This window comes from Buceros rhinoceros, unplaced genomic scaffold (genome assembly GCF_000710305.1).
Source record: "Buceros rhinoceros silvestris isolate BGI_N320 unplaced genomic scaffold, ASM71030v1 scaffold3406, whole genome shotgun sequence".
In the NCBI taxonomy this organism is placed as follows: domain Eukaryota; kingdom Metazoa; phylum Chordata; class Aves; order Bucerotiformes; family Bucerotidae; genus Buceros; species Buceros rhinoceros.
Genome location: NW_010417972.1, coordinates 91,455 through 115,109, shown reverse-complemented (window position 1 = coordinate 115,109; position 23,655 = coordinate 91,455). Strand labels below are relative to the sequence as shown.

Here is a 23,655-nt window from a genome sequence, read left to right as displayed (position 1 = left end):
AATTGCCATAGTTTTAGCTTGACATTAGATTTTCTTAGAACTAATATTAGAGGTATTTTTTAGGTTCAATGCCTCTCTTTCAAAGTTTTCTTTATATACTTTCTAAGGTTATGCCCAGTGAGCAGGATTTCAGTGTGTGGAAGTTTCTTGTACTTATATAACAATAATTTGGACAAGAGTTGTAGAAGCTAGACACTGACATTACTGATATCAGAGAACTGATGTTTTTTCTTTTTTTCATTTGTACTCTTGCTGATGTAACCTGTAAAGCAGGTTTTGTCATGGAATCTTATAGATCTATCATTAGCTACAGCACCCTATACATAAATGCATTTGTGAAAGTTGCTTGCAGTTTATATGATTCAGACTTGTATCCAGATTTATGGATGCAAGTTTTTGTTTGGCTTTCAGGTTCTTGGCAAAGTTTCTGTATGCATTGATTGTGAATTTCTGAGGTAGCAATTGCAATTTTGCTGCAGTGCAGAGTTGACCAGAGTAATTTCTGGTTTATACTGCCTGCTCAGCTGGCCTGTCATACTCTCTTCAGTTGGGTCATGTCCTAGAAGGTTGTTTAGCAGCTTTTGGCAAGGTGTCTGATAGTGTAAATTAAACTTGACATTATATAGTGGGAAACATGCAAATGGAGTCAGGACTGATGCTTCATTGTTTTTATATTGACAGGCACAGAAGGAAGACAAAAGTCTTTGTGAAATGAGGAGCTTTGCTCCTCTATGATGGAAATAGAAGGGAAGCTTTAGAGCCTTTAGGTTTAGAGCTGCATTATTAGGCATGTTACCTTAAAACAGCAACTGTATGTCATATTAGAAAATGTCAGACTGAGATACTGATTTTCACAGAACTAGACCAGGGTTGTGAATTTCAACTAATGCTGTCAACAGAAGTATATCTAAAACTACCTTTGATGAAGAGGGTCAAGGGTCTAGCATGATGGCATCCAGAAGGGTGAAAAGGGAAGCCTACAACTGCCTAATTTGAAATTCAGAGTTACAGTCTTAACGTAATCCAGTCCTGTGCATTTTCCTGAGTGGACTGTATTTTGATTCTCAGGGTAGAGAAAGACAAAACTGTTTTTTTGCATTGGTTATGTGCCTTGTTTAGCATTTTTGGACATACGCCAAGAGACTAAATTAATAAGTTCATTTTTACCAAATGGAATTAAGTTGCAGTGAGAATGTTGCACTTATTTGGAGAATAAATGTGCATGTGTACAGTTTGTGTATTTTGTCTATTCTTCCTCTATAAGAAAGATGGAATTCCTGACTTACTATATATTTAGCTATAATTATTATTACAGTCTCTTTTTGTCTTTACACATACATGAGAGAAAATGTTGGTTTTGCATGTTTTTTTAAAAAAATTTCTTTAACTGTGTCTAGTTACAGTGTGTTTTTAAAACAATTATTTTCATATATTCATGAAGAAATTAATTGAAAACATCAAGTTTTAGTGTTTTTTTAAGAACAAAAAAAATGGTATGTAACTTACTCAAAATTACCTTTCTATAAAGTGACTTGAAAAATGGTAGAAGGTCCAGTGTAGAATTTTCTATTTAGATGAGTATAGTATATTAATGTAAAAACATGCATCCAAGGAATTTATTGATCTACCAGTAAAAGAATACCAATATGAAAAACACATATTTATCAGACTTTGTGACACAGTTGGAAAAATAAAAGGGTATGTCAGATGAGTGTTAGCAGAAAAGCTATTGTTCATAAACTATTTGCTTCTCTTTCTTGAGAAGAAGAAATGTCACTGGGAAGGATATACTTAGGGAAAATCTGGTGGTGGGTGATTTCGGTTTTTTTTTGTTTTGGGTTTTTCTGGTTTTGTTTTTTGTTTTTCCTTGATAAACAGTCCATGTTTTCCTTGAAATCTGTGGAAAATGAATGTGGCCAATTTGAACTGTCCTTATCCCAAAGTAGACTTGTTTTTTTTGAATAGGAATATTTTACTTGTGAAAATCTGTTTACAGTACTGTATACAGCTTGCTAACATATATGTGAAATGTCACTTACAGGTGCTGACCTTAAAGAAAGAGCAAAAATGCACTCAAGCGAAGTTAGTTCTTTTGTCTCAAAAGCAAGAGCCACTATTAATGAAATGGGTATGTAACCTCTCCCTTGAACAATGTTATTTTAACTGTAACCTGAGGAGGGTTAGATCAGAGGATTGACATGGTTAATTCTTGATGTTCTGGTATCCACAGCTATTTATACTGATAAATACGAGTCATGGTGCATTACGTCTTTTAAAATGTTCCTGATCAAGTTTGGACTTTTTTTTTTTTTTTTAGAATGCTAGAAAAAGCTAAATCCCAGCTGACAGAGAGGTGATTTGCCCTGCTGTTTTCATGAAGCATGTATTGTTCAGTGACATCCAATTACTTTAGAATTTAATTTTTACTATTATATTCTTGTGGTTGATGTAATTAATACAGTCTTTAATGCATTTTATAAACATGTTAAACATCAACTGTTCATGGGAAGCTACTAATGCCTTCAAAGATTTGTTTAATACGCCTTTGTTCTGGTGTAGTAAAACCTGATAATAGTTTGGGATTTTCATTGACTTGTACTAGTTTTTAAGGATAGTAATTTCTCTGTAAATTTTAGGTTATGAATTCACCATCACATCATATCGCTTCTATATCTCTGCTGATCAGTTTTAATATAATTGTTTTTCAACACGACATTGCCAGTACATTTTGTCAAAAAGAGAAATCAAGTGTACCAAGTTTGAAGCAATCAATTTTATACATCTGATTTATATAGGCAGCATGTTTTGTCACTTGAAATTTTGGCACATAACTCTTGAGAAGTAAGTAATTTCTCAGAAAATGTTTTTAGATGCATTTCCTTAATAACATTGGGTCAGACCTTGGTTTGGCAGCATGTTATGACTGGAAACCAGTATGTTTTTGGAGTTAGACGACAGACTGCTGAAGAATGAGTCTTTGATTTGGTAGTTCATGGAGATACTTGTGTCCTTGAATTAATGTCTTGTCTTTGAAGTGAAGCAGATCCTCAAGGCTCTTTAAATAAATAAAATCAGTAAAATACCTAGAAATGAATAGATCGTTAGTTTCCTTTAGCTATGAATTTCATGCTGGTATTTGTCCTTTTATTGGAATGCTGAGCAAGAGTCACAAGTTGTTCCATTTACTTACTTTGAAAGATTTTTGGGAGGCCTCCCTAGCTCTAAGTAATAATTTTTCAACCTTTCTTGGGCTTGAGTTACTGGAAATACTTTCTGAGCTGCTATTAACATTTAAATAGAGGCAACTGGTTTTAAAATTTTCATGTGATCAGGAAACAGGTTTTTAAAATTTTGTTATTTTTAATTTTTTAAGTAAGAAAATTCCTAGTTTAAAAAAGCGCTTGGGTTCGGCATTCTGCAGTAGTGGAAAATACACATAGTGATTTGATGTTTTGTTTCACTTCAGAGTTGAAAAGATTTTAAGACAAATGTTTGATTGTCTTCAGCTTTAAGATTCCTCTGAGAGTATTTAACTACTGAATATGTAAGGAAATTTTCAGTGTTATCTAGAAAGTTTACAGGGGATCATTATGCTAACAGTGAGTTACTTGAAGGTTAGGAAACCAGTATAAGAGCTTTCATTCACTGGTCTCTAGTCTCTTCCTCAAGAAAGAAATGTGAAATTGAGAGTAAGTGGAATTAATATTTGAGAGTCTAGGTTGCTGAAGCACCTAACCAGGAAGGTAGTAACAGCAATTAGATATGCTGCAGGTTGGAAAAGAGATAGAATTTAACCTTACCCTTGCCTGATACTGTAAGAAAATGTTTGCTTAGGCTGAGTGTCTCTTTCTCCATCCCCCTTCTCCCTCCCTCGTTCCCTGACTCCTTATTCCCTTCCTTCCCCCCCTTTTGCCATTTCTGCTCTAAAACACTTAACAGTCACTAGAAGGTTTCTTAAATGGTTGCATGGTATTTGACCATCTCCTAGTTCATTTTTTTAAAGGCTTTTTTTTTAAAGGATTAAAGAATAATATTGAGATACCATTTCTAATGTTACTGGTCAATTTTCCTATTATGTATGTTTGGGCATACATACTATATAAGTAGCTTTTATTTTTCAGTCACATGATGCATTCCCACTATACACATATTTGAGACATTGTTGAACACATTATGCCAACAGTAGGTGTATTTGTAGAATAGATTTAACATTTTTCTGAAGGGTCTTTGCAAAGCAAGTTAAAATGTTGTTCCCTACATGCGGATCTGGTGGTTTTTTGTAGATTAGATTAGATGGATACGCAAGGTGTAATGTTGTGTGATGCCCTTAAGAACAGAAATGAACATTAGTTTTGTAGCAAGTCAGGGGTTCTCAGTTCTTTTTTTCCTTCTGAAGAAGTGACCTGGCATTACAAAATACAATTTTTGTAGAAGAAGTGAGGCATTGTATTTGCATTTGATTACTGCAATGGATCTGTATATTGAAAATAATAATGATATTTTTCCTGCACAGCAACAACCAGAATGTTGTGAGATGGTTAAAGAGGGGAAACAATTTTGAAATTATTATTAGTCAATGCAGAATGCTATATAGCCAGGGAGCAATATTTTCAGTCTCCCACTCTGTTCTTTCTCTATCCAAGTTTAATGCTGTAATCCCATTTAAAATGTGTTCTACTTTCTGCTTTTCAGAAATAGGTCACGTTTTGATAATTGTGTTTGTGTTCAGATGTGTGACCTAGTAAGGAGATGCTTCTTTATAACTATTTTCAGAAAGAAGACCATTAAGTTCTCTTTGTAAACAAAACACAAAAGGTTAATTACATCTTGAACAAGGGAATAAATGTAGCTTTTTAGAATTGACAGGCTTTGGCTTTCTTTAGTTGCTGTCAATTTCATTACATTTAAAAACCTTACGCTAGTGGTTTTGTAAAAAGCTGTAGTATCATTTTGGAATATAGCTACAGAAGAGAATTTCCTGGAAATTAAAAGCATACTGCACCAGTTTTTATGGGATTAATTTATAACTTCTTGCTAAATTTGGGTGAAGTATTAAGACTGCAGTAAATATCACTTGGTATAAAAATAAACACTGAAAAGAGCTGAAAAAATTATACTGAGCTGTTAGTTGCAGTGCTAAGATCTTTAAGTTGAGGCAGAAAAAAATCAAACCAGCCTCTATTTTTAGCGGTGCTTGCTTTTGCCAAAATTATATGAGAATTGTGGGGGTTTTGGTTATGATTTTGGTTGTGGGTTTGTATTTTTAATAGTAAGAATTATTAGACTACTTGTCCATTACTATATTTGTTGAGACTCTTTGTTACTGGTGTAAGTCTGGCTTGAGTCTCAAAAATAAAAGGAGAGAAAAGCGTTAACAGGTCTCTTGCAAGCATGCGCAATGAGACAGGTCTGACTAAATGAAATTAAATGTTACTGACTCCCAGAAACCTTGTGTTTGATACTTTGGTGGAAAAAAACCCCCCATCATTGTGGATCAAATCTTCAGCATGTATTTTATGGCATGACTCCCATAAAGTCCATGTTATTCTTCATACTGGCTATGGGGTCTGCGATGTGGTATTACCACTGTATGTATTGTTACCTGTTGGGAGTCAGTTGCGAAGCAGACTGAGGCTATGTATGGAGCTGAGTGCAATAACCACTGCTCCAGAAAAACACCTTGTTTAACAGAATGAGAAAGTCAAGGTGCAGAAGGAATTTGAACTTGGCAAATACTTGTAATTACTCAGAGTGATGTTTGGCCCTAGCCTATGCTAAGTGAGAAACACCACTGGTTACCAAAGCTCTTCCAAAGAACTGAAGTACTTAAATCCCACAAATGGGGAAAAAACATTTGAGGACTGACTTTTTGGATTATGTTCTAAAATCCAAGTTAAAGTGTGCACAGGCTTGATTTTTGTGTCACATTTGAAGGCAAAACACCTTTCTTGTGGCCTGAAGGAACCTAGTTCTGAGCTAAGCTAAGGAATAAATTTTTAATAAATATGAATTTTATGTGTTTTATGTTGGATGTGTTCCATTCTAGCAAACTTTACAGTGCTTTGTTTAAGATATCTGATTAGCTTTGATGCATAAGTTGCAATATAACTTTAATAAACAATGATCTTTAGTAATTTTATTTACGCATAATTTTCGCAGCTGTCATGAGTTTTTACATAGCCCAATTTGAATAAGATCATCTAAGATCATTAATAAAATCACCTTGCAGTCAGTTACTTGCATTTGGGTTTTTTATTGTGTGGGGGTTTTTTTTATTTTATTCAGAGCACATGCAACTATTTTTACAGCTTTGTTTTTACTCCTTAGCAGTTTTATTTCATTCTGGCTTCTCTTAGTCACAACCAAGCTTTTAATTTACCTAAAAAAGTATCCTTGTTCATCTCTCAGTAGAACAGTCTCTTCTCCAAAAAGTTCCTTTTTTTGACTACTGAAGGTCATGCATCCTTGGAAATTCTTATGTTGTGCCACATTATGTGCTACAGTTTGGTTTTGGATGCAAGCTGTCGAAACTTGGTTGTAGAGGTCCCAGGGTTATATAAATTACACTTGATTTCTGGTCTGCCAACTGCCACCCCACCTTCCCAATGTAAACCCTCAAAAATAGGCAAGAATGGTCATTGATGAGGTCAGCGCGGAGCCCTGTTTTACTGTTTGAGTTTCTGGGGTTTCTGTGGAGCTTTGGTTACTGTTAAAAATCCTGATTTAATAATGAGCATTTCAGACGTGATGAACTACAGAGAGGAGTGACTTCTTATGTAACATTAACTAAATCTATCTGTGTTTTGCTGGAGGTAAATCTGGGCAGCAAAGGTGGAGTGCTCTAATTTGAAAATCCAGTGAGAAGAACTGTTGGTTTCTTTCTTAGGGAAGAGCAGATATAGGCTACAACTTGAAAAACCATTCACTAGGAAGCTGAATGAAATACTGCAGGTAGCTATCAATTTTGAAAAAGGACAAATTTCCTTTAGCAGTGCCATGCCGTAGCAGCTCTCTTTGGCGTCATGATCTCCCTATTTTGCTGACACTGTGAAAGGCACACAGTATTTGTTTTGCTGTGTTGTTGCCTGTTCGGTTAAGTGTAGAATATATCTAGTACGGTCCATGACTGCTAGCGTTCTGAATGCATTGCTGAGCTTTTGGTTGTTTTCCAGTGGTAGATTTACCACTTCTCTTAACATTGAATTAATTTAAGATACCCTTTTACTAAGTATTGTCTGTTTCATAAATACACAGTTCTCTCCTTGCAGAGCTGAAATTATGTGCTTTGTCAAATGGCATTGGGTTGTTTTTAATTAAAAAACACGTTGCTAAATTCTGTACCATTATAGAGGCAACGGTTATAACACTCTTCTATAATTCTCTTCCAAGATGTTTATTAGCTATTTATATGACAACATTGCTTCCACAATTGCTAATACACTTTTTTCCCATGATAATATCTTTCTAAAAACTGTTACAAAAAACAATGCAGAAACAGAGGACTTGAATATTAGGATGAGCTGATTTCCTTCCTTATAGATCTGCAGATTAGGGAAGGAGTTGGCTTCACATTGCTGATTGGTTGCTTTGATCCCTGGCACTGCTGTACGGCTTTGGCAAGAATTAACATAGCCTCAGCCATAGTTTAGTTTTCCTTCTGGTAGTAATTCTGAATGCTGCTCTGTGAAGAAAAGGTGCTCTGCATGTGGCTCTTTTAATTTTCCTCCCACCAAAAGTAACTGCTGCTGCTTCCTTAAATGGTCTATTGAAATCAACGCAGTCAGTTTGCACATTGACAGTTAAAACAGGCCTCCAGTATGACTTGCTGTCCAAGGCTTCTGTTCCCTCTCTAGGGAGCCACACTGTGTGTGTCTGATGTGCTGGGAAACTCCACCCTTTCCTTGCCCTGCTCAGGTTTGAAATTGCATGTTTCAGTACTGGAATGAGGAGGAGTAATTTGTTAGGCCTTTTGCTTTGCCTGTCTCAGGCTCTGGCTCTGTTCCTAGAAGCAGTTAGTATTCTAAGGGCAACGACTCCTGGCATGGTACCAAAAATATGATGTTGTTTCTTCTGTCCAAGAAATCCTAAGCTTGTTGCTTGGGCCCAACATTAAGCTTTGACTTCAAACCAGTACGTTCAAGTCTTATGTTGAACACAGCTTTTGCCTAGGTGTGTGCTGCTTTGATGATATTACTGAACTGCTTTATAAAAAAAATTCTTTTATGCTTACTGTGAAACAGTAAAGAGTGTTTCCTCTGTAGTGTTCAGTGAGTGAGCTGATGAAACTATTACTCAATATATTAATCTAATTTAGAAATAAAGGTATTTTAGCATTAGACCGCGGAATGGAGGCCTATGGAATACTGCTGGAAGTAGATGGAGAAAAATTCTAGAAATGTTCAGCTGAAATGGTTACAGTCTGTGGATTTTTCTTTGTACTGTGTCAAACAAGAATGCTACTGCTCCTAGAGTATGTGTTATCTTCATACTGTAAATCAAACAAGTAGACAATAAAAAATGAAAACTTACCCATTGGATTCTCTTAACTGTTAGAGGATATAGTTGTGCTGTTGTTCAAATTTTATGTTCTGTGGTCTCTAAGAAGGAAAAAAACTTAAAAAGTAGAATATAAAAGTGTAGCCAAAATAATTTATCCTTGGTGTTATCCTTTTGTTTTGTAAATTCAGTTCTTGAATATGTGCTTTGCTATCTGTCTGAGTAATAAGTCCTTAAATGTACTTAATAAGGATAAGAAATACAAGAAGTAATTTGTGTTGTTCTTCTATCCAAAGTTTTTCTTCATTTGCACAGAAAGCAGATTCTGTCATCCAGGTACTTCATTATTCTTTTACTGAGGGCAGCATAGGGCTACAAGAAGAAATACCAGTAAATATGAAGAAACTAAAGAATATGTTTATCAAACTGAAGTGTTTCACTGAAGATGAGTGGAATATCCAAACTATTTTATATAGTACAGAAAAAGAATCACAGGAGAGTCAGCTACAGAAGACTAGCTGAAGCTAAAGGGTTTGATTAAAACACCTCTTTTATCCCATTAGTTTCCTAGCCTTTGCTATTAAGCAAGAATATAAAGCACACTATTACCTGTCAATAATAAAATACCAAATATAAAATTATAAAATAAATAACATAATTCCTGTATTAAATATATTTTTGTCAATTAAAAATATTTTTTCTAGGTCATTTATAAGAGTGGGTGATCACTGGAGGAAAACTGGGAAATTAATGGCATTGAGGGAGATGCCTCAAGAAAACCCTTTAACTAGTGTCACAATAAAGGAAAGGTAAACTTTAGTAATATATTTTGCTTAATAATCAACTGTAAGCAATATGCAGTGACCATTTTCATTAAAAATAAAATTTTTTACAATTACTAAAAATTACATATTTTTAATGGAGCTCTTTCTTGCTACCAGTTGTCTCCTTGAACTTTGAAGGTATTGAAGCAAAAATAATAATGTTCAAATAAATCTATCAACAGTAGCAGTCTACTAAGCTTCTTATCCGAAGTACAGGAATTAGAGTAGCTAAAAGCCTTTCACGATTCTAACTAGCAAATATATGGGAAAGAATTGTGTGTATCCAAAAGCACATGTAGACTGTTCAGACTTGCGATTGTGCTCATGTTTTTGCAGATGGAAGTATTTTATGAACGTGTAAATACATGTTACTCTAAGTAACTACTTTTTCATTCTTCCTGAAATTTTGACAGGTGAAGCTTTGTAGCATTTAATTACTTGCCTTGTACAAAAATAGTTCACCCATTCTTCTTTGCCTTCAAATTCCTGTAAGAAGATTTGACAGTCTCTCTTAGCCACTTTCGTGTGTTGCTACATACATCCGTTGGTTTTCATAGTGCTATAGAATGGATGGAAGTGTTTGTTGAAGAATTTGTTTTCTGTTAACTTTCTTCCCCATAGAAAGGCCTGTTTTGATAGTAATTCTTCCAACTGAAAGTACAAGCAAACTGCTGTAGTCACTGACTTGATAACAGATCTCACAAGGCAAGGTAAATGACTGAAACACAGCTGATACGGCTTTCTGAAGTGGAAAGCTTGTATGCCATCTTAATGTTGTTATTGTTCTTCAGGAAGAGATCCCAAAAGACTAAATCAAGTAATAGTATGGTATTACAAATTTTTTTTTTTATTTCCTAGGACATATATTAACTTATGCATAAGTGTAATTTTGTGATTAAAATGTCCCTAAACATAAAAATATTTCAGTTATCATAATTGCTCAGGGACTGTCTCTACTTGCTACTCAAAGTGCGTAGTTTATACCCTTTTAAAGGAAGAAATCTTAATTTTCTGCTCAAGAGCAATATCACTTAGAAAAAAATCTGGGTAGTGAATGGGTGGAAGTCTATTCTGAGTTACAGGATATGAATATTTAGGTTGAGTTTAAAACCAAATGAGAAGACCATTCCCAGTTATTACAGTAAGCTAGCATATAGTTTTAATAATCAATAATGCTGTTTCAAAATCCATGTTTATATCTGTGGTCTTTTGAAAACTGTTTCCTAACTTGTAACCAGAAAACTTGCAGCTTTTTGCTGTAATAAGAAAACCATGTGAAGTAGCAGATCTTGAACCTTTCTTTCAACATTGTTGTTGTAGGAATCAGCCCACTGACTTTCCAGTATTATGTGGTTTTTAGCAATCATGAGTTGAAATACTCAGTGAAGATAAATAGGATGTAAATAATTACATTGTTTTGTAATAATAATCCCAAAATTTATAGTTCTTTTTTTGATATTTTCACTCTATGATGTGGCTTCTATTTCTTCTTTTCTGTGTTCCTGATGGCTGACCCATCAACTGTGGAATCTACAAATACATGTTTGGTTGTGTTTAGATATTTCTGGGGCATGCGACCCTTTTATTAGTTTGAAGACTCTGTTATTGTTACTACTTGGGAAGCTTTCTTGTCTGTAAACAAAAACTTTTCTTTATGGGAACAACGTATCCTGGAAACTACTTCTGGATACATGAAGGACAAGAAAATCATCAGGTGTAGTCAGCGTGGATTCACAAAGAGGAAGTCATGCTTGACCAGCCTTATAACCTGTGATGAAATGACTACTGTCGTAAATGAGGGAAGGTGGTGGATGCTGGTGTACCCTGATTTCAGTAAGGATTTTGATGCTGTCTTATATAAGATTCTCATGGAGTAACTGATGATTTTGGACTGCATGAGCAGACAGTGAAGTGGTTTGAAAATTGTCTGAATGGACAGGTCCAGAGACTGGTCATTGGCAGCATGAAGTCTACTTGAAGGTCCCTAGCTAGCAGTGTGTGCACTATGGCCAATACTGGGTTCAAGTCTTGTTCAACATCATTAATGATCTGGATGATGGGGACAATATGCCCTCATTAAGTTTGCTGGTAATATAAAAGCAAGAGGAGTGGCTGATGCACCAGAGGATTGTGCAAGCTGGAAAAATTGCCTGATGGGAACCTCATTAAGTTCAACAAAGGAAAGTGCAAAATCCTGCACCCAGGGAGGAACAGCCAGTACATGCTGGGGGCTAATGATTGGAAAGGAGCTTTGCAGGAAAGGCCCTGTAGATCCTGGTGGACATGGGGTTGAACACGAAACAGTACTGTGCCCTTGTGACAAAGAAGGCTAATGGTATCGTTGTCTGCATTAGGACAGATGTTACCATTAGGTAGAGGAAGGTGATCCTTTCCCTCAACACTGGTGAGATCGCTTTTGGAGTACTGCGCCCAGTTCTGGGCTCCCCAGTACAAGAGGGAGATGGAGCTACTGAAGAGTCCAGTGAAGAAACGTGAAGATGATGAATGGACTGGAGCACCTCTCCTATGAGCAAAGGTTGAGCAAGCTAAGACTGTTCAGCCTGAAGAAGAGAAGGCTCATAAGGTGATATCATCAATTTATTAAAAAATAGCTAAAGTGGAGGCTGTTAAGAAGATGAAGCTAGGCTCAGTCCAGTAGTGTCCAGTGACAGGACTAGAGGTGGTGGGCACAAAGTGGAACAGGGGAGGTTCCTCCTGAACATCAGGAAACATTTACTGTGAGAGTGACTGAGCACTGGCACAGGTTACCCAAGGAGGTTGTGGAGTCTCCCTCTTTAGAGATCTTCAAAACCCATGTGGACATGAGCTTGAATGGCCTGCTCCAGGTGACACTGCTTGAGCAGAGGGGTTGGACAAGGTGATCTCCAGAGGTCTTTTCCAACCTCAACCATTCTGTGGTTTAAAGTTTTTTCATGTGCTGTAGGTCTATGTAGGCAGATAAATGCCAAGCTTTCTAAATCTGCTTGAGTTAGATAAAAAATTGTGGAACTTTTTATATATACCTCAATTTATAGCATACTTGCCTCCAGTAATCTGTGTAATACTCACAGTGTGTAGGATATTTTTTTAGATCATTCATTCTCCTTACTTTGTGTTTTATGAAATCCATATTCAAAATGAGAAATGAGCTGCTAGAAATGCCCCCTGAAGTTGCTTGTCCTGGTAGGCTGTGCACTAAGCAGCCTTGTTTGTCAGGTAATCAGAAATGCACATGTGGAATAAATAGCTTGGACAACCTTGTTTCTCCATTTTGTGGGAACTCAGTTGTGCTGTCATGTAAATCTGAAATCTCTAAGACAGCTTCTCCGTCTTAGCTGGAGACTCACAGCTTTTGATGGAAGTAGAGTGCTCGCTGCTTTCTCTTCAGTCAGTATTGGGAAACAAGAATTCTCCTTAGACTATTTGGTAGCTGTTGGTAATTAAAGACAAGTCAGGTTTATGAATCTGGTTCAGTAGGTGCTAGAGGTAGTGACTAGCTTCTGATTTACATCTGAATGACTGATTGCCAGAGGTCACTGAAGAGGGAAGAACAATAAGGACTTTTTTGAATGTTGTCCAGGTATAGGAGGGCCACAGAGGAATGGCCAGGGGAGTAAAGGTGATTGTCTTTCATTTTAGTGATTCATATTGAATGCTTGAAGAGGCACACTTTAAAGTGGGCCTTTATTTGAATGTTCCTAAATAGCAAATTCTGGCTGCCGTGGTTAGTCGAATTCAAAGTACTTGCCCTAATCTGTAAAAGAGTAATTAAAAAATAGAACTTAATTGTATTTAAGGGAGTGTATTTAATTTGTGCATTGTCAGGGATTGAATGGGCTTCCATGGAGTTTTCTTCTCTGATTCATGGGAATCGCAAACTGCAACTGTTGCTGCAGTAACAGTGCAGACCTTTTACATAAAGAGAGATTGAATTCTTAGTCTGCTGGACTTCCATTTTCTAATGATGGCTCCTATATCCTAGCTATAGGAAGGAATACCAGAGGTGTTCTTCAGGTTGATTGTTTGGAACTGCTGTCAAGCTACAAATATATGGTTCTCACAGAAAGCTCATTGACACATGAACAACGTAGATCTCAAAATTTTGTGCCTAGCTCAAGAATGTTAGTTCTTTTTGTACAGTTACTATCATAAAATACTACAGGTATAAATTTACTTAAGCAAGGAGTTTGGTATTTCTGGATTGGATACATTCTAAAACAGTTACTCTTTTTTTCTTGGTGTCATGTATTTTAAGTTAATCAATCCAGACACGTTAATGTAGGTTGACCAGGAACACAAATCACAAAGTCTGGACTTCTGGATAATCATATTATTCTTCCTCTGCCCATTTCAGGAAGTCTCCGTAAGGGATTAGTAATAGTGATAGGTCTTCCTTTGAGTCCTTGGAAACTGTCTAAAGAATGTGTTTATTGTCTGTTATGTAAAATCTACTGTATGCAGTGTTTCATAAAGGCAAGAAGACTACTGAGTAAATTGTTGCCATTTTGGTTTTACTGTATTTATTCATCCATTCTCCATGTTTCTTCCTTTCTTCTTCCTCAGTATCTGCGAAAGGTAGATTTTTTCCTAGTTGATCAGACCATTGCGTTGTCTCAGATATTATCTTACATATCTATAACTTTATAAGAACCTTTTTAATGAATTAGTCAGGGGACTAAATAGTGACAAATGATTCAGGTCAGTAGAATCCAGGCAAATTCTACTTTCTATTTGGGAAATGTCGGTGTCCACAAAATATGAGTCAGCTGCGTGGGCTTTGTGACACACATCTATTTCTTGGTTGAATCCTCCAGACCTGGTGCATGTATTCATATAACAGTCTTTCTGTTGTTATATAGTCATATTGAAGCAGAAAGAAAATCCCTTGTTAGTCAGCAGCAGTGGACATCCTGTAGAAACTCACTTAAAAATGAAATAATAATTACCCGTTTCAAACCAGTTGTGATTCTTTGAGATGCCTTCCCACACTTTACATGTGTTTTTGTGTGTTTCAATGCAGAGTCCTTCTCTTGGGACATTGTGTACTGGTGACAAAATTGTGGAGGAGCTTAGCTTACTCCACTCTTTGTCTTTCAGTAATGGGGAGTCACATGAAAGCAGGAGGCATCCCAAGACTACAAATGCTCCTAGTTAACCTAATCTCAATCTACATGTAACAGATATTTACCATTCCTGAAGTTGAGCTGAAGATCCACTGTTACTACAGAGTAGGAAACAGGCCCCCATTTCTTTATGCTACTGTATATCATCTTTTCTAACTTTTGTTTGAGCTTTTTATGAGTTTATTTGTCTTACAATAAGTTTCAGTAAGTTTATCTTACTAAAGTTTTTATGCATGCCATTAATTTCTTAGTTCTTCAGTTTACCTGTTGGCCACTCCACCTGTGTTATGCCTTGAATGGCCAGTAAACATCCTTTTGTACAGGTTGTGTCACCTGTCCTAACAGATGGTTCATCAGTTACCTTAATACTTAAAAATTATTTTGATCTGCTTCTTCATGTTATTCTTTTCTTCAGCTAGTCCAGATTCTGTTTCTACACTTGTGATTTGAAATACAGAAATGCATTTTTGTCTTATGTCTGTCTCCGTCGCCAGCTTACAACTAACAATATACAGAAATTGGCCCTTCTTTTTCTTTGCTGTACTTAGAACCTTCCTTTTGTGTTATCATTTAGCATTGATGTTATATTAGGACATGGGTATCAGCCTTTGCCTGGGACACTTGGTTTATATGTAGAATGGAAATGTATCCACAGAATATGCAGCATGTTTTACAAGACAAGAAGTAATCCTTTGTGAATTCACTGTATGAACTGGCTTATTTAGTCCTTCATATTCCACAATTCCACATACTCCAGTAGTTCAGTGTAATTTTCTGACTACAGTTTAATGTTGCTTATTACTTAGTCTTTTTTTTGACCACTTCTACCAATTAATCTGTGTATATACATGGCACTTGTCTGTGTTGTACACTCTGATTTAATTATTTTCTTATATGCATTTCTGATACCTTTTGTAGACTTTATTGTGCAACTCATGATTGCAATTGATAAACCTCTATCAGATCTAGAATCTAGCACTACTGTTTGGTAGTACAGGAATTGCCTGGAATTTATATCTGTTATTTACAGCGTGACAAAAATGTGGAATGTTCGAGAATAAAGCCACTGGGCTTCTTGGCAAAGCTTTAAATACTTTTTTTCTGTCACTCATAGCAAATGAGCTTTGCCATGTAGAGTCATTGTGGAGTTTGACCTGTCTGTTTCTGTAGTTGATTGTCGTAAAATTTGAGTGCGTACGACTCAGTTAAGTCTATAGGGCATGATTTGTCAAACATCATCTCTGGTTTTGTTATGAGCTGAACAGTTTTGGCAGTTGTGTATTAAAATTAATGCAGATAAACATGAATAAGTGCCTCTTGTGCTATAAAATAAGAATATTCCAAGAAGCTTTACTCTTGGTAATAAATTCTAGTAGTGTAGAAACTCAGCTTGCAGTCCAGAGCAATTGCAATTTCTTTCTGTATTGCTTTTCTGATCCTTCACAAGAACATGTTAAAAGGATTAATTTCTTCAATTCTTTTTATAGGTGTGTGCAGAGCTATTGTAAAGAATTTGTGTTTTGCCTTTCGCTCATTGTCAATTACCATGTCAGGTGATCCTTCAAAAGAATATCCTTGGAAAGTGATGATTCTAACATATGGTATCAGACTGCTTTTTCTACCCCTGAATTATGAATTCTAGTATTTCTTGACAGGAATGCTGGCTGTAATTCTTGAAAGCAAGCTGTTCAGTAATACCCTTTCTGTAAGTTTCATTTTCACGTGTAATATTCCACTTGAATTGTACTATAGCTAAATCTGGAATTCACTTGTCATAGAGAAAGTAGTCTGCCTTGGAATACTGCAAAAGTTGTGTAAATGGTGCTCCAGATAGCATTGGCTAGTCTCTGAAAAAATGGAACATACATGCAGGCGGTAACTCCTGGAAACTGCAGTTAATAACAACCATACCTTTGTGTTCACACAAATTATTTTTCATTTACCTATGGCAAAGGCACATTCCTTTAAGAGAAATGCTAGCCATATCAGCCTCGAACTTGGTTTGCAAGATTTTGGTGAATTAGTTATGGTGACACGTTGTGAGTTTTGGTCAGCAACCTGGCACTGCTGGAAATGAGAGTTGCCTTTGTGTCTTCCTATGTAACTAAGAAAAAGTGTATAGAGGAACAGCAGATTTTACTCTTATTCCTCTGTCTCCTTTGCCTTCTGTGGTAGATGACAAATCCGGTGGATACCTTGGATTATTGTGTAGTGACTGCAAGGGCTTGAAGTTGTAGACAGTAATCAGCAGTCTCTTTTGATAATGGATATTGATTCAGATAATCACTTTTATTCATGATCTAAACCAGCAACCAAGGTACTTTGATTTAAAGCATCCATTATACTCTTCAGAGCATTGGTAAATTTTTGTTCTTTCCTTAAAGACAATTGGGTTTTCAGTAGTTGTTAATCATGAAAGGAAGTTGATTTATAGGTAAAAATAGCCTTTAATTTGATATTTATTTCGTTATCCATTGAGTGACTACCCGTTTCTATTCAGATTTATACATGCTAGTGTACGTTAACATTTGATTTTTTTTTTTTTTTTTTTTTTTTTTTTTTTTTTTTTTTTTTTTTTTAAGTTATCTGAAGTATACCTGTCAGAGAAGGAAAAGTTAAGCTAGGTAGCACAACTTCTAAATTTAGAACTAACTAGCTCACTGAGGAAAGGAAGTGGGATTTGTAATTAACACATTAAACTTATAATTTTTGGTCACATTCTTTTTAAAACCTAGAACGGTAGAGACCATTCTCTCACACCTTTTTTTCATTTCTATTTTTTCTTTTTCAATTCCCAACTAAGACTGAATGAACTGGTCATTGAATTCAAGTAGCTGAAACAGTAAAACAAAAATATGCAGAAAAAGCTATTGCTGTCGAGAGTTGGTTTAACATTTCAACAAGCTTTACACTGGTGTCCAGCTAATGAATTGCTTTTTACTGTCTTTGAAACTTTAGTAGCAAAAATGTACTATTGTACAAATATTGTCTGAGTATAATTTAAAATTGTTGATACTTTGTGGTAAATGTGATGTTAAATATAATTAAAGCTGTAATATACAAGTTTATTTCTCAAGTAAAAAAGTTTTTCATAAACTTCCTTTGAGTTCATGGTGAAGAAGGAAGAAGAGAAACTTGCTGGAGGTGAAGAGCAGTACTTTAAACTGAATGTTTAAATGAGTTCCCCATATCAGAAAACCAATGATAAATTAAATACAAACCATGCCATGGTCACAGAGGGCTCTGTAGCTCTGCTACCTGTCGTGTATACAGGCAGGATGTGCATCTTTATATCAGACTGAAAGCTTTCTCACATTCCATTAAGATGTTAGCTGCTGCTTTGCAGGAGAAATGGGGCAGTAGTGGTGGTCCACCACATCTGGGAGTGTTAAAGCACAGAGAGCTTCCGGCTCTGCTTGCATCACAGATGATATGATGAGACACCGGGACTGTTTGAGTATGTGCCTTTTTTAAGTATTCCTGTTTTATTGTTTGTCAAACTCTGCTATGTGTGTTTTTGGATTTTACTATTCAGATTTTTTTGAATGTGAGCAGAAGCTAGAGAAAAAATGCTTGCAAACATATTCAGCCACAGACTGATGAGAGGGAAGGTCAGGTGTTTTTGCCAAAGTTTTGCTGAACAATCAATTTTTACTTTTTTTCCCATAGCATGACTGTGCTTTGAACAAAAGGTAAATGAAATGGTGTTTCAGAGATGTTCTTTATAAGGCCAGTGTTAATTCCTACTTTCTTTTTCAGCTAACCTCCCTGTACCCACTATTGCTGCAATAGATGGAACTGCATTAGGTGGTGGCCTAGAACTTGCGTTAGCCTGTGATATAAGAGTAGCAGGTAGGTCTGAATCCTGTTTATAGAACATAGGATTATTAGTGTTGCAGATGGCTTGACTAATCCTTGTTTTGGCAACAGTCTTATAGCACTTTGTGTTTGATGTTAAATATAATCAGTTATTTTAAAGGGATTTAGCAGAAACCTAAGTACTCACTAATGTTTATTTTCAAACTTGCCACTGATAGCTGGATTGTTTTTGTTAACATGTTTTGTTTTATTCTTATGTCCTTCGTTTTGTCCGTGTTGCTGGAAGGGTTATGTAGGTTTTTTTATATTTTATTTAGTAATTAAAATGTTCTCTATTTGAAGTTTTCTAGATGGTGATTTGGTTTTATCTAAACAGGATGCAGACAAAAAAAGTTGTTAGAGTATTATTATTATTATTATATGAGCAATTACACTGATATTAAAGGAGAATGACAACAGCCCTTGAAAAGAAGAACCTTGACCTATCCAGCTGTCAGGACTGTGAAGTCATTCTTAGGAAAGTAAATGGAAACTCCTGAACTGTTGCCAGTAACTTAGGGTATATAAAGCTGTTTGACCCGTGGAGGATATTCTGTCAGCTAAAGAATTCATAATAATCAGATACAGAATTCCACCCCATTTTAAGATGTTAAATAATAAGTCGTCTTCTTTTAGTATTTTACATTCTGCAATTAAGTGTCTGTTACTCACTGTAATTGCTTACTTGCTATATGAAAATTAATAAGCTACAGGAGTTGCTTTGATGGGAGTAATTGGATCTTTTACTAAAGGCAGATCAGTTGAATCTATTTAAAGATTTTCGTAAATGCTTTCTAAGTGATTTATTGTTCTTTATGAAGGAAATGTAATAAATTAACATCTTGTAGGTCATTATTACATGTTTTTCCAAGTTTTTTTCCTATAGATTATAATAAGAACTCTTTTACATTCTGCTTTTTAGCCTCTTCTGCTAAAATGGGCCTAGTTGAAACAAAATTGGCAATCATTCCAGGTGCAGGTATGAATGTTTTGCTTTTGTTACTTTGGATAACTGAATAACACGTGCTCTTGATGTTTGATTTTGGATTGTTCATCATAAATTTCTGCTTATTTTTGTATTCCTGTTAAGGATCCTGGCATGTTTTGAAGATTATTGCTCATATTACTTACCAAAAATTAGTAATTTTTAGGGAGTGGCACTTGTGTATTATGTTTTTAGTCAAAGTCTTCATTAACCGAGTCAGTATTGAGTGATTCTGTAAATAACTCTAGGTGTCTTGATCTGAAGGCTGAATAATTTTGCTAAGGATCAGAACAGGAAAGAAGATAGAGTTAACTATCAGTGTGCGAAAATGGTAATTTAAATAATTACCACTGTTACATAATGTCTGGTAGTTCAGGGTTCAAATTCTGTTTTCAGGCTGCTAGTAAAAACTGAACATAAAGCTGTGAATAGATCTTTTGTCTTTACCAATGTTTTCTGAGATTTGGGGTGTCAAAAACTTTTTTCTATTTGGAAGACCAGCTGACTGGTTTTTCCTGGATTCAAGGTGAATGACAGTTATGGAATGAATAATGTTCAAGGAAGTCTTTCTGTTAGGAAATCTTTTCTTTTTATTTTATGGATAAATCGTTGTCACTGGAATTAAGATATCTGTCTTTCTGGGGAAAAGGCAATAACTTGAAAAAAGGTGCATCTGTGTGTCCCCTACCTAGCTTTGGCCTTAATTTCTGGAATTTTTGGGGAACTTTCTTTGCCCATGTTTTCTTTCTAATGGATGGAAACTATTTTGAAAGCAGTGTATCCAAATTTAATTTATACTGTTGCAGTTCATGTATAGACAACGGTAAAAACTACCATAATTGGAGCACTGGTATGAAGTTTGTGTAAGAAACTATCCTGTCCTATCACTAGACAATCTAGACAATTGTTGTGCAGTTTCTATTATTATTGTTACTGCTGAGCTGTGATTTGAGTTAATACTTTCTCCCTGTCTCCTTTTCTCTGTGGTCAGAGCTACATTTTATATAAGGAAAACTGAGTTATGGTGACTGGTCTCTTTTTAGCAGTGGATAAAGATAGTAATGTAGATGATTTTAAGCATATATTTCCTTCTGGAGGTGTTGTAATGAAATAATGTGCCTTGAGAGTAAGTCCCAGTGAATAAAAAGACAGAAAATTATGTTTACTATGTTGGCAATTTTTTTCCCCTTTGTCCTCCCACTCCACCCTCTTCTAAGGAATTCTGCACAACAGTATTGACATACTCTCCAGTTTTTCTTGTATTCCCAGTATTCATCTTACTTGGTTGTCTCATGGTTCCTTGTCTTCAGTTAATTACAGATATTTCAGACTTCTAACACTTCACCTTAAAGTGCTATGTGACTGACTGTCCTCATGAGTTTCATTCAGAGTGTTTTATTGCTATTCAAAGACCGAGATTTGAAAAAAAAAATTTTTTTCTTATCCTAAGATAATGATTTGGGCATATGTCTTCAGCTCCTTGAAAATGTGTCACATTTCACCATGTTACAGTGCCTTTTAAACTTAAAACATTTTGGGTGATGTTCAGTGATGATTTTTTTTTTTTCCCCTATTCTTATCAGCTTTTCTGAGAACTGTTTTTTGCTGAGTGTATTTGAGCTTGCAACAACTTTGTCATGCTCAGCCTATATTTGCACTAATCCTGTTGAGCAATGACAGAGTTTCAGCCCTTTTTGGCTCCTGTCATCCAAATAGTAACTGATAATGCTTTGTGTCATCAGAAAGAGGAGAAAGAGTGAAGGAATTGTGTCATTTAGGTAGGAAAGCCAGACATGCTTACTTGAACCGTAGCCTTCATGGGTTAATTTTATTACTTCAAGCTGCTCTGAGCCAAAGCTGGGCAGTGGAGTTGTAACAAGAGCTGTAGCCATTTAAGAGGCCTCAATCTGTTCCTGCTGCCATCTAGTACAGTTGAAACTGTACTAGAAGTGTTGCTTCTTCAAAGTAGGCCCCTACAGCATGATAACCTACTACTGTTTTTGTTTTGCCCCATCAGCTGCAACAAGTATGTGATAGATGTAAAGATTTTAGCTTGGGTGATAATTAATGTGGGTGTTTGAAGCTGTATGAAAAGCTTCTTTATTTTTTTTTGTTTGCTTTTCTAAAAACTCCAAGAAGTTAACAGTCAAAAAGTTGTGTTAAAAGAATGTTACTACAATTTAATAGTATTAAAATACAGATTCAGGGCAGATCAGCTATGACACTTTGGATGTTGTTGTATGTTACGTTTTATTCCATCCTACTTTGACATGTGGGCTGCTGTCTAGTCACCAACCACTTGTAACAGAAATTTCCCAGGTGGGAGAAGTTTTGCTTTTGAGCACACGTAGAAGTACTACAACCTTCTAAAGGCAAAGGCTGAGGAGCAGTTAGTTGCATACCGGTTAGTGTCCCAAAATGGATTTTTTCTTGTAAATCTGCGGTTCTCAACCAATTAGGCATTTGTAGAGCATGCTCTCTGTGATAGCTGGCTGAGTCTCCTCAGAGTATTCATCCATGGCAGAGAGCAGAACAAGACCAAGCGGGGTGACAGCAATGCCCGCTTCTCTACAGTAGCTTTGTGCACAGCCCAGTTGCTCAAGTTGTGAGGGAGAAGGATTGATTCTTCTGCCTTTGGAAATTTAAATGCAGTTCCCTTCACGATGAAAAAAGCTGTATGTGCCAGACTGTGAGCTAGGGAGAGTAGATGATAATTCCATTATTCCTCTTCAGTACATCCCACTGTCTCGTAAGGAAGTCAAAATTGAGAGAACTAGAGGAAGTGTGTGAAAAAAGGGAAGACAGCTTGATAACCTGGTCCTGGGGAATTTACCTGAGAATGGATATTGATGATTTTTCTTTTCTAAAGAAAGTGTGCCAATCACCATTCATTACACCAGTGGTCTATATGCCACCACAACAATCAGAGATTTGTTTAGGTTGGAAAAGACCTTTAAGATCGTAAAAGTACGTTAATCATAATAGATCATTAATCCAGCACTGCCAAGTCGATCACTAAACCGTGTCCCTGAATGCAACATCTATATGTCTACTAAATACCTGCAGGGATAATGACTCGACCACTTCCCTGGGAAGTCTCTTCCTGTGCTTTACTACCCTTTTGGTGAAGAAATTTTTCTTAATATCCCTACTAAATCTCGTCTGGAGCAGCTTGAGGCCATTTCCTTTTGTTCTATTGCTTGTTACGTGGGAGAACAGTCTGACACCCACCTTGCTACAGCCTCCTTTCAGGCAGTTGTAGAGAGTGATAAGGTCTCCCTTCAGCCTCCTTTTCTCCAGGCTAAACAACCCGAGTTCCCTCATCCACTCTTCATAAGATTTGTTCTCCAGACCCTTCACCAGCTTTGTTGCTGTTCTCTGAACATGCTCAAGCTCCTCAATGTCCTTCTTGGATTGAGGGGCCCAAAACTGGTCACAGTGTTTGAGGTGTGGCCTCACCAGTGCCAAGTACAGGGAAACAATCACTCCCCTTCTCCTGCTGGCCACACTATTTCTGATACAAGCCGGGATGCCTTTGGCCTACATGGCTATGTGGGCACACTGCTGGCTCATACTGAGATGGCTGTCGACCTGCACCTGCCCCCAGGTCCTTTTCCACTGTGCAGCTTTCCAGCCACTCTTCCCCAAGCCTGTAGCATTGCAGGAGATGTTGTAGTCCAAGTGGAGGACCTGGTGCTTAGCCTTGTTGAAGTGTATACAAATGGCCTTGGCCCATTGATCCAGCCAGTCCAGATCCCTCTGTAGAACCTCCTGACCTTCAAGTAGATCAACACTCCCACCCAACTTGGTGTCATCTGCAAACTTACTGAGGGTGCACTCAATACCCCCACCCAGATCATTGATAAAGATGTTAAAGAGAACAGGCCCCAACACTGAGCCCTGGGGGACACCACTGGTGACCGACCACCAGCTGGATTGAACTCCATTCACCACCACTCTCTGGGCCCAGCCATCAGTTTTTTTATCCAGTGAAGAGTACACTCATCCAAGCCATGAGCAGCCAGTTTCTCCAGGAGAATGCTGTGGGAAACTGTGTCAAAGGCTTTGGTGATGTCTAGGTAGGCCATGTCCACAGCCCTTCCCTCATCCATTAAGCAGGTCACCTTGTCATAGGAGGAGACCAAGTTGGTCAAGCAGGATCTGCCTTTCAGAACCGCATGCTGACTGGGCCTGATTGTCCTGTATGTGCTTCGTCATGGCACTCAAGATGATCTGCTCCATAACCTTCCCCCACTCCGAGGTCAGGCTTACTGGCCTGTAGCTCCCTGGATCCCCTTTCCCCGCTGTGGAGGTACCAGATTGCCGATTGGTACCTCCCCAATAGCCAGGACTGCTGGTAAATGAAGGC

The 23,655-nt window shown here is 36.7% G+C and overlaps 1 protein-coding gene across 1 annotated transcript in view; it reads left to right on the top strand.

Moving 5' to 3' along the window:
* Positions 1-2,041: 2,041 nt before the first annotated feature.
* AUH (AU RNA binding protein/enoyl-CoA hydratase) overlaps positions 2,042-23,655 on the top strand; it is a gene marked incomplete at its 5' end in the record, with an annotated part of 76,716 nt that continues 55,102 nt past the window's right edge. The window contains 3 exons of the mRNA XM_010138347.1: positions 2,042-2,128; positions 18,203-18,295; positions 19,224-19,280. Of these exons, the coding sequence (XP_010136649.1) occupies positions 2,042-2,128; positions 18,203-18,295; positions 19,224-19,280 (237 nt within the window). The remainder of the gene's footprint in view (positions 2,129-18,202; positions 18,296-19,223; positions 19,281-23,655) is intronic.